General features: G+C 39.2%; 1 protein-coding gene across 1 annotated transcript; it reads right to left on the bottom strand.

The window, feature by feature from the left end:
- Nucleotides 1–6,578: 6,578 nt before the first annotated feature.
- Nucleotides 6,579–10,191, bottom strand: timm10b (translocase of inner mitochondrial membrane 10 homolog B (yeast)). The gene is made up of 3 exons (XM_006628264.3): nucleotides 9,860–10,191; nucleotides 8,270–8,365; nucleotides 6,579–7,109 (listed from the first exon to the last, which is right to left on the bottom strand). The coding sequence occupies exons 1-3, from the start codon at nucleotides 9,884–9,886 to the stop codon at nucleotides 6,849–6,851; spliced, it is 384 nt and encodes a 127-aa protein (XP_006628327.2). The 5' UTR covers nucleotides 9,887–10,191; the 3' UTR covers nucleotides 6,579–6,848.
- Nucleotides 10,192–11,934: the final 1,743 nt, after the last annotated feature.

Raw genomic sequence — 11,934 nt, 5'->3', positions numbered from 1 at the left:
CTTGACTGTTTTGAGAATTCTTGATTACTCCAAGAAAACTGACTTAGTCCTGGGTTCAAACATCTCCAGATATCAATTACACCCAATCCCAAATACAAATTTTCCAAAAGAACAGACTCGCCACTATAATTAACCATTTGGGTCCATCTATCCAAGCTCTCATCAAACACTGTATTAAAATCTCCACCCCAAATTATTTGGGCTTCAGATAATCTATTTAAAATCTGTTTCATATTATCTTCTAATTCCTGAAAAAGAAGTCTATTTTGTGTTTTATTATTGGTGACATTAACAATTATATTTTTTTTTCTCAATGTCAACTGTTAAAATGTTCCACCTCCCAGAATGATGCATACTACTGTGAAGAATTTTTCCCATTACAGTTCCCCTTCAAAACAGCAACAGCAGCTGAGTGGTTAGTACCATTGGAAAGCCAAATATCATCTCCCCACTGATTCCTCTAAAAGTGAAAATCCAATTGGCATGCATGTGTTTCTTGTATAAAATAAAAATCAGCATTCATTTTTTTTTACAAAAAAAATCGCTTTTCTTTTTACAATATTTCGAATAGCCCTGGCATTGATTGAGAAAAAGACGTACACAAAAGCACATAACTAACTCTCTAAGACTGTCTAAATTATTTTCAAGAACCAGAACTATAACAATCCTTAAAACATGACTACAAAATTCCAAACCCAGCACTAAATAAACACTTGTATATGCTGCTAAAATAAATATAGCATAACATTAATTAACTGAACAATCATTGGGAGCGAACCTCCTTCCCGTCTACAAAATCCCTCACTCCCACAAAGTGGGTCTCCTCCCCTCTCTTCTGGCAGCTTCAACCTGGGGCCACAGCAGGGTCCTGGTGCTCCTGTCTGCGGGGGACAAGTCCTCTGCAAATCTCAGCTTATTATCCTTCTAATATTCATTCTCTCGCCACTTGCCGTAGCATGTCCCTCGCCGTCCTCCTTGTAAACTGTATCATGATCACTCTAGGGCGCACTTTCTCAGACATGTTGGTTCTCCCAGGCCAGTGAACAGTGTAGAACAGTTTATTCTACCCATCTGTCCAATTTTTTCCTGTCATATTCTTAGCATTGTCAGTAACACATTTCAGATTGTCCCACTTTAAATCAAACAATTTGAGTGTTTTGGAGAAACTCAAAAACAGTTCTTCTCCAGTAACTGTGCCTTTCAAATTGTAAAGAGCAGCTAGCTCCTCAGTGAAGTTGAATAATTCATAAGTGCCCTGAAAAAACACAAGCAACTGTGCTGTATCCACTATATCAATACTTTTATCCAGAGCGAAAATAAATAAATTTCTGGGCATTGCTTTTAAACTGTTGCAAGAGATCATCACCCATTACCTCCACTTGTCTAGTAACTGTTCTAGCCGATAAACTCACCGACTGGAATAGGTTGCGTTTCTCCGGGCACATCTCCTCAGCTTAATAAACACCCCTGAAGCGACTTTTTCAACTGTTCTAATTTTTCCCTCATTTCATCTCCTGTGTATTCCAAATACGTAGCCTGATGTTTTGTCTCATAATGTCTTTTTATGTAGTATTCTTTAATCGCAGTGATTGTTTCCTGACAGATAAGACACCTTACCTTTTCTTTCAAAGGGACACAAAAGTACTCTTCTGACCATTTGTCGTTGAATTTTCTACCTTCTGCATCGATCTTTTAGAACCGTTTGAAATCATTACCTGCTTTCAAACAAGATAGCATAAACTAGACGTCATTTGCGTGACTGAGACAATCACAGTAGGCAACAAAAATCCATATTAATTTATGGTAAGAATCAGTTGTAGCAGAGGCATATGTAACCTAGGCTAAAAGTAAAATGCATCGTGCAATAGATGTTGTTCATACAGGTAGCCACATAACACAACAATTCTTACGACTGCCCCCTTAATACACAGAACACATGACACAAATTACTCATAGAGAACCCCATGGATCCACTGACTGTTAGTGTTGAGAGAAAGCAGCAGAGCTAATAAGTAGAGGCTAGATTCGGGGAAGATTTTCAATATCTGATGCAAAAAGTAACCCTCAAGATTCGAACAGTAGCGAGCTGCAAGCCACTTAGAAACGTTCAGCAAGCCAGATTTGGTCCACTGTCCGTAGTTTGCTATCCCCGGGACTAAAGTGTGCATTACTGCAAGTCGGTAACGGTAGAAATCTGTTCATATCAAATTTTTTATTACCTGTAGTGTTTAATTAATCCTGTAGTTTTCTTCGCTCCAGTATCCACATTTTTAAGGTTTAAGTGTCACAAATGATCAAGAATGTTATATGTTGTTAATGATGTACTCAGCTGTCCTGGTTCAGGAATAAATCTGGATTACGTGAAAAAACTGGACTGTGATTGCACATCTTGTAGTTGACTGTACATTCTTTTTAAAATGAATACTGTTATACTCGCTCACATAGTGAAGCCCATGTTTGTCCTGTGGTTAGTTATGTAAAACAAAAAAGGAAAAGCAGCCTTCCTAGTCTGAAGACTGGTCTATTGCAGGTGCACAACTCCAGTCCTGGAGTGTCTCTCTGCTCTTAATGATCTACTTGAGTTGGGTATTAAGAGAACCACTCTTTTTATGTGTTTCCAGCTGTTGATGATATAAAGAGGCATAGAGATAGATAAGACTTTATTAATCCCGTAGGCGAAATTGATGTGTTACAGCAGTCCAGCCCAAGACTAGAAAAAACAGACATCAGAATAGTTCTAAAAACATAAGACAACAAAATAAATATAAAATACCTAAATAATAAATACATAGGTGTGTGCAAAATGTGATGACCATAGTCACTGTAGAAACAATAAAAATATGTGAAAAATATGCATGTTTATGGACTGACTGACTGTCCAAAAAGTACAATGGAGCAAACATGCTGTCCATAGACAAGCAAATGAAGGGGTAACAGTCCTAGCCTAGGGCAGCGTTATACACCCTGACAGCCGCTGGGAGGAAAGAGCTGTGGAAACGTTCCCTTGAACACTGTAGCTGGAGCACTCTGTTGCTAAAAGTGCACTGCTGTCCAGTAACAGTCCCATGAAGCGGATGATAGGCGTTGTTCATGATGGCTGTGAGCTTGGTCAGCATTCTCCTCTCAGCCACCACCTCCAGGGGGTCAAGACTCATCCTCACCACAGAGCCAGCCTTCTTGATAAGTTTATTGAGCCTAATTGCATCTCTTGTCATGATGGTGCTGCCCCAGCACACAACAGCATAGAAGATGGCTGCCGCCACCACTGATTCATAAAACAATGTGTAGCAGTCTTCCACAAACACCAAAGGACCTGAGCCTCCTAAGAAAATAGAGTTGGCTCTGACCTTTCTTGTACAGGGCGTCAGTGTTACCAGACCACTCCAACTTATCATCCAGGTGTACCCTTAAGAACTTGTAGGACTGTAGCCCCTCTATGTCCTCATCCTGGATGGAAACAGGGTTCAGCGGAGACTTATTCCTTCAGAAGTCCAAGATCATTTCTTTGGTCTTGCTGGTGTTAACCTGGAGATGATTAAGATGACACCACTCCACAAAGTTGGTAATCAAGCTCCTATATTCCTCCTCCCTCCCCTCTCTAATACACTCCACAATTGCAGAGTCATCCAAAAACTTCTGCAGATGACATCTCTCAGAGTTGTACCTGAAGTCAGAGGTGTAAAAGGTGAACAGGAATGGTGCAAGGACAGTCCCCTGTGGAGCCCCATGACTGCTAACAATCTGTTCGGACACACAGCTCTGCAGCCGTTCATACTGTGGCCTGCAGGTCAGAAGGTCTATAATCCAGGACATCAGGGGAGTGTCCACCTGCGCCGCCCTTAGCTTATCTTTCAGTAAAGGTGGATGGATGGTGTTAAAGGCACTGGAGAAGTCAAAGAACATAACTCTCACAATGTTCCACGTCTTCTCCAAGTGAGAGTTAGCTCTGTGTAGCAGATAGATGACTGCATCCTCCACTCCCAAGTGTGGCCGGTAGGTGAACTGCAGGGGGTCCAGTGCTGTACTCACCAGGGTTCTGAGGTGGTCCAGTACAAGCCTTTCCAGAGATTTCATTAGGTGTGATGTCAGTGCCACTGGTCTGTAGTCATTCAAGACTTTAGGGTGTCCCTTTTTGGGTACTGGCACCAGGCAAGATGTCTTCCAGAGCATCGGAACCTTTTCTAATCTCAAGCTGGTTGAAGATGTACTGCAGCACTGAACCCAGTTGGTCCGCGCAGATCTTTAGCACCTTGGAGCTGACACCGTCAGGACCTGCTGCATTCCCTGCATGGAGGCTCCTCAACTCCCTTCTGACCTTGTCAGCTGTGATGGATAGGCCAAGGAGGGCAGGGGAAGATGGAGTAGGAGTGGGAGGGATCTCATGATGGGGTGACTGGGGTGAAGGCCTGTGAGGTGAGTGGACATTGGACCCTGTATCGAATCTGTTAAAGAAAAGATTCAGCTCATTGGCCCTCTCCAGGCCTCCCTCACTCTGTTGGTCACCAGACAACTTGTATCCGGAGATCTTCCTCATGTCATTCCACACTTCTCTCAGATATAGACAAAGAGACATAAAGAAACCTTCTGGAGTGTGGTTCTCGAGGGATTAGGGTTGTGCATGTAAATGATGCCATTGAAGTAGTTCATAGCAGTTTCCTCCTCCATAACGGTGTCAGTACTTGTTATTTTAAATGCCTTTCCAGTGTCCATTAAGTGCTAAAGTCCAGGTTATTCAAAAAGGTTTAGAGTTTAAATCTTTCCCTTGCTTCAGGCCAAGGAAATAGGTAAAATTGGTCTACTGTAGTTTACTCAAATACAGAGTTAAATAAGCAGTTAAGAACAGAGATAGACTGCAAATCAGGAGGACCTGGGGCCTCAAAGGACTGCAATTAAAGCCTACATTAATATAGGCAACAGAGACTAACAGCGATAGATTAGACCACTTCACAATAATTGCAAAGTCCTTATTGTAGTTGTAAAAAACAAATATGCTCACAAATTAGAGCCACTGAATCAGAGAAACAGAACATTACAATCATTGTATTTCTTTTGACTTGAATTATACATACACTATCCCAGATTTACTGTATAATTTTAAATCAGTTTCAAATAGCTTTTTATCCTTTTGTTACTACTCATAGTTTCTCAAGTGAAATCCACTAAAAGTATTTTAAGCTCTGAGAGAACATTCTTCCTGTTAATTTAGTTACATTGCATTAAACCCTTTGAAAAAGAGGAAGGTGAGTTAGTTTCAGATAATGCTCTGTCCATTTAATAAGGATGTGTCAATTTGCATCTGAATTCTTTGGGACATCACTAGAGCATCAGCAATGAACAATTATTTTGGAAAATTTCAAGCCAGATTGACAGAACGCACTTAAATACAAAAATTCATTAAGTTGGCGTTTTCATTCGATTTACAGTCACCTCCAAAATTTGTTAACCTTGATGAAGATTAGCAAAAAATCCGGTATAAAATAAACAACAAAGATAAGAACCTACATTTACACTCAAAATGAAAATGAAAAAAACAAATTCTTGTATTGTAATATATGTTCAGAGCAACCAACAAATGCACGGTAAGTGCCTGCAGCTTCCTAAACAGCTTTGGCAGTTGGTTTGCATCAGGTTGCTATGGTCAGATGTGTCAAAAATAGGTCTCTTTGTCAGGAATATCAGTCTAAAAAAGGATGTTTATGCAGAAAAGAGCATCATACTTCATGTGAAACAGAATGGTGGATCTTTAATGTAATGGGGCTGTTTCGCTTCCACTTGTCCTTGGCCCTTGATAAGGTCACTGGCATTATGAACTCTACAAAGAACATTTTAGCCAAAAACCTGGTTGCCACTGCCATGGGGCTTCAAGTTGGATTTAAGTGGATCTTCCAACAAGATAATGACCACAGGCATACATCATTATCAACCAAAAAATGGTTAATTGACCTCCAACTCAACATTTTGCAATGGCCACCTCAGGCCACTTCATCCCCATTGAAAACCTGTGGTTTGAATTGTAGATAGTAGTCAATAAGCATTGCCTGAAGGATAATAAGGATTTGGAAAAATTCAGTATAGGGGAATATTCTATGATCCCCCCCGATGTGTTCTTCAATCTAATAAGGCATTATAGAAAAAGTCTCAAATGCGCATACCTGTGCAAAGGAAGGGTGCACAACATGAACAACTGAAATCAAGGGTGCCAATAGTTGAGGCACTTATTTTTGTGAAATTAATTTCATTTGCAAAATTTGTGTTTTGTGTTGATTCCATTGAATTATTAATAAAATATATTCCATGTACTGGAAAATTACAACTAATTACAAACAATGTTTTAAAGGTGGCTAAGTAGAATCGTAGGCCAGTCTGTTTATATTTCCTCAATCTACCCTGCGTGTGTCTGCTGGGCACTAATGCAGATAAATGAGAAATTGATTCTAATGTGGGCAGATACAGTATATAACAAAAATAGATGAACATACAGTTCATTGAGGTGACTCCCATACAAGAGCTTTACAAAATCTAGACAATACTGATATGACATTAATAAATGTAAGAAATGAAAACACTGTCTTCTCCAATTTCACTTTTGGGTTTTTTAATAAAAAAAACAACTCTAAAATTAACTCACAAATAAACCACATGTCATGTTAATCTGAAGATCACCAAAAATGGGACAGCTTCCTCTGCTTCAACAGTCATACTGGCCAACATTCTGCACCCATCTGGAGGAGTTGGGTTCCAGAGAAGCAGAGCTGCTCTTCTGAACCCCCTGTCTTTCTCAGCCTTGCCCAGCAGGCCATTGTGATCCACTGTTGACACTGGATTGTCTCTAAGTGTCTCCACACAGGCTATAGACCAGGGCTCTGCTGGGCACTGTCAGTGGATGTGTCTGCATTACCCTGTCCTGGAAAGAAGGTGCCCTCAACAGGCTGAGGGGCACTCGGATCAGGAAGGGAGGCTGCCTCGGAAGCTTGTGCCATCTCTTTCGCCTTGGTCTCGTATTCCGACACTCTCCGCTGCACGATACCGGGCATCACCTGAAGGTAGGCTCCCATGAGGCGGTGATTGGAGCGAATCAGCTTGCCAGCACAGCTGTCCAGACAGCGCTCCTGGGAAAGTTCAGACAATCAGATTCTGGCACCAGTCACCTGGCCTGCTCTCACAACCACTTTCTAATATTTGCGTTGTCTGAATCTCTTTCTGAAGCGTGTCCTTTCAGATCTCAATAATGTCTTCACGTTTCACAAGCTTAGACCAACTGTTGACATCTGAAATGACACCTGAAGGAGAATATTCTTTAATATTTCCTTGTAATACAAAATGCTGGTAGTCTGGGTCATAGCACCATATCTCTGAGTGAACAGTCATTTAGTGTGTACTCTTTCTCATGCCCTCACATCTAACAAAGTCAGGTGCAGTTTGTCACACCTTCAAATGTCAGTAAGATTAACAGTAAATGCAATTAAAACAAAAGCTACCCATTAGGTACTGCAATATCACAATAAATGATCATGAATATGCAATCATCATATTTACAAAACACATCACATTTTGTAAATTCACATTTACAAAACAATAAGGACAATTCATTTTTAAATAGTGTTCCTTTAATAATTTGAAAGCAATATTTGCAATGATTAATACTTAGATTTCTCCTCAAAATGTGAAGATGGGAGAAGAGATCACATACAGTACAGTATAGTACACATAAACCACCCAATTCCAGAGAATATCGTACTGATTGTAGAATTTGTAATTTGTAATAACCTCAGAAAAATAAGTGCATTACAATTATACGTACTACAATTTTTTAAATGTACAGATGTATCTCATAGCAGACCAATCTGAACTGCAGAGAAGAGCTAATGTCAAGGGTTCAGTGACCCCTAAATGCATCTGTAGACAGGCAAGAGATTTATCATACACAATATCCCATTTATTCACAGTATTTCAATCTGTCTTTCACTAAAGGTAGCCACATAACACAACTGTTACGACTGCCCCCTTAATAATGCACAGAACACATGACAGAAGTTACTCATAGAGAACCCCATAGACCCAGTTACCAGAACCAAATGTTCCAAAATAACTGTCCAGCATTGCTGCTCCCCAAAACTATCTCTGGTCGGTGACTTCGTGTTCCTCTTGGGCAGCAGCAAAAAAACTGTATAGTTTCAGACATCCCGAACAATGTTTCTTGCTATTCCTATTTTATTTCTCACACAATAAACGCACAGTGAAATAATCCTTCCTCACTCACCAACCTTACCTCATCCATTGTGAGTGTCCTGTAGTTCAAATTACTTGTGCAACGCTGGAAGCAGATTTCTGTCATCTTGTTATAGACAAGGAGAAAATCCCGTAGCTAAAACGAAATACAGATTTGACTTACTTTTCCATCCCGTCCTCAGTATTGTTCAGAAAAGGATCGAAAGTCAGTCATCCTGATTTAATGTACCAGCACCCCCCGAGTGACACAGCAGAGGTCAACACAAGTTGCCTACTGAACTGATAATCTGATTGAATGTTTTTTTGCTCCTAAAAAAAAAGTTATTTACCCATATTTACAAGAAACTTGAAAACTTGTACAGAGAAGAAAACTAGTCAAAGGTGCCTAATTAGCTAATAAAGTTATTCTGGTAAAGTAATGTTTTAGTTAAATCTGGGATTATATAAAAAAATCAAGAACTTATCTGCAGAAAAAAAAACAGAAGGCATTGAGGGCAGGGGAATTGGGTTAGGAAGTTTGTGCTAACAACCTGTAACTATTAATTTTGATGGTTATAAAGTCAATGCTGCTTTATCACAGCTCATTTCCAATGTTTACAAATCCTCCAGGTACATTTTAGCCAGGGGATCTAATGTGCCAGTCCTCACATCTTCAGTTTGTGTCCTTAAAGATATGAATGAAAGATATGATATAAATTACTTGAACAATTACATTGTTATTGTTATTAATTGTTATGAACAATTACATTAAAATTATACACAAATAAAGAAATTTGTGTAATTGAATGTGGAAGTTGTGAAATCCAATTGAATATCTCATGATAAGACAAAACTATTTAAAATATTGAGCAAGCACGCATGTATTGGTATAACCTAACTTAAGAATTTTACGGCACTTAAATGGCGCTCCTGTTTAAGCCATTGTGTAGTTGTACAATACCATTTTTATACAACATTAACTTGTTGTTTTTTACAGAATCTGGACCACTCGGGTTTGTGACAGGTAACCTCCAGGTATCCAGTACATTTGGGTAGTGTCAAGTTGAACTCAATTTATAATGTCCTGGTTTGTTCTGAAAGTCAGTGACTTTTCAGAGAGACACATTTCAGATACATTCTTAAAGTAGAAGAGGAGCTAAACCTGGGATATTGTCCATTAAAGGCAACAAAAATCTTTTTGAAAAAATAATTGTTACAGTGGTTATCTGCTCACCTGGCTGCTACTGTAAGTTTTAAAGGGTAGTCAAGGTAATAAATGGCACGTTACACTTCTTAATGATGATCTGCACCTGTTTACATTGTTTGGGATCCTTCTCCTGATATGAGTTTCTCTAACACTTTATCCATAACGTGTTTTAAAAAGTCAATGGTCTTAAACAGATTTATATTAATAAAATATAAAATCATACTTTAATCATGACTCTAATAGCTGACAATACAAAACTGAATGGATACCCGTTTTAATAGTTTTTTTTTTACTAACTCAATGTTTGGAAAGTGAACATATAAGCATATCCCCCCCCCAAATGATCAGCTTCCTTTGTTGGATCTCCAGTGGTTCTGATATTCTATGTCGAATAAAACCGCCTTTAACGTCATTAAGGAAATTCTACTTTTTAAAGCAACTTACATTGCGTAGTTGTTGATCGCGATCCATGATACTGTATGTTCCAAACCTCAAAGAATACTAATAAGTTGTTTTTAAAAAGAAATACGATTATTTTAATCCACAAAAATAAATAAGATCAGAAAATGTGAACTCCTCAGGAAAAGTAGTCTATTTCGTTTGGCTACTGCTCAGGTTAATTCGTTCAAAATTGATAGCTCTAAAAGCATTACAAATAAAGCATGGGGCGCCTTCTTCCAAACATTTCTATAAAGAATTTTAATTTACCGAAGTAGTAACATCTAACATGACTTTGACATGGGCGCAGCCATTTTAATCCTAAACTCCACCTACTAGATGTCACGAGGTGTGTGCGTCTGTATGTCTGAGGTGTGCGTGTGCAGTATTAGGTCTTTGTCATTACATTAGTGTTGTGTTTTCATACCCTCTTATAACCTGATAGATTTCTGAAGTTTTTTCAGTCCCATTTTGTTTAATTTTTATATTACCACAGAGGATTTTATAATCATATGCAGATAAAACATTTTATTACTTTTTTTATTTCTGACAAAGTCATTAATTTATTTGCATCATAAAACTCCATGAGAACCAAATGAAGGTAGTATTTATCAAAGACGGGTAACCCTATGCATGAACTGTCAATGAGACTGAATAAAGATCTTAATCCACTTGTCAAAAGTGTAAGTGGCAGAATTCAGTGAGGTCACAATGATGTCATACCAGCACCTGGGTATGAGCTGGCCATCCTGATGACTGTTGAACGTGTTACAGATCTCAACAGTATAAGAGACTTAAAAGCCATTCAAACCATACAAAACAAAGTCTTGTCTTTCTGCTCATATGCTTATTATAAAGTGCCCTGCTAACATCTTCAGAACCCTGTTCAGTTTTCACATTTTGCTGCTTTAAACCTTGCAGTAAAGAAATGTGAAGTAGAAATGAATGTGCTGTGCTGTAAACACTGTACATTCAAAATATTCTCATTTAAATAAAAATACAAACAGAAGTAAGTAGAAGTGTACGTGTAAAGGTCATATACACCAGTATAAATATCCTTTTTTCACCGTTTTACCTCACAAGATAACACAAGAAAGACAACAGAGCATGTTGTATCTGCAGACATGGGTCTTTGCCTCCTCTGGCTCATGTTACACCTGGGTCAGATGCTGATGCTTTGTTTGATCTTGAATCCTTAAGAAGTTGGAAAGGGGACAAGGAACTAATTCAGCTTCTGGAGAGACTTGGATCTCAGCACGTACCTGTACCTGAGAGGTGTCCACAAGGGACCATAATCATCTAACTAACCTCGGAGGAGGTTACAGTAATAAGGACTGAATTGTTCAGAATATTTGGCCTCTGATAGCAATTGATTACAAACTGTGTCATTGCGAGAGTTCTTGATAAATGTTAGGAATGAATTAAATATAGTAATTTACAGTCAATTAAATTACTCCAAACATGGGTTCTAAATGGGAATCACGCATAAAGGGGAGATAATTAGTTTGCTCCCGGCGCAGCAGCTACTGCTAAATAATGCTATAAGCTGGTGTTTCAACTTGCTCCGTTGATCAAGCGGCACATGGTGGTACAGTAGCTACTGTAGCTGGTGCTGCAGGCTAGTCCTTGGGCAGAATTCTGTCGTTACGTATGGGCTCACTCTCTAAAAACACTTTGGGAAAAAGTTTAAATGCCAAAGTTCAGACAACAAGTGTGCCAGACACATAGTTGTATTGTCAGTGAGCCAAGTTGGTTCAGCGGAGAGAAGTAGAGTTATGCACTTTATGTTATGAGGTGATGCACTTTTTAACGGGAGAAAATACAGTTGGTCAAGAAGTCACCAGGTGGAGTGGGTCCCCACACTCAGCAGGTTACTGGTTGGTCGGTCATCTTTTTGGATGATTGACCATGCCTTTTGACTTTTAGGATTATGTCCAGATGTATCTATTCCCTTCTGCTAGACATTCAGGCACCAACAGTGGACATCCATCTCCAGGTTATCTGTGGCTATGATCACAGAGCGGTGCTTTGCTGGGGTTTCACAACCCCTGTTTCTGAGGCTCATCAATAAGCATTGCTGC

This window comes from Lepisosteus oculatus, chromosome 5, assembly GCF_040954835.1.
Source record: "Lepisosteus oculatus isolate fLepOcu1 chromosome 5, fLepOcu1.hap2, whole genome shotgun sequence".
Taxonomy (NCBI): domain Eukaryota; kingdom Metazoa; phylum Chordata; class Actinopteri; order Semionotiformes; family Lepisosteidae; genus Lepisosteus; species Lepisosteus oculatus.
The sequence above is the reverse complement of the archived record's forward strand: the minus strand, read 5'-3'. Positions and strand labels throughout refer to the sequence as shown.

Coding starts and splice junctions, on each gene's coding strand:
- timm10b (XM_006628264.3), bottom strand. CDS start 9,886: ATGGATCGCGATCAACAACTACGCAAT. Junction 8,366..9,859: donor GCGATCAACAACTACGCAAT/GTAAGTTGCTTT, acceptor ATTTCGTTTTAG/CTACGGGATTTTCTCCTTGT. Junction 7,110..8,269: donor GGACACTCACAATGGATGAG/GTAAGGTTGGTG, acceptor GAACTTTCCCAG/GAGCGCTGTCTGGACAGCTG.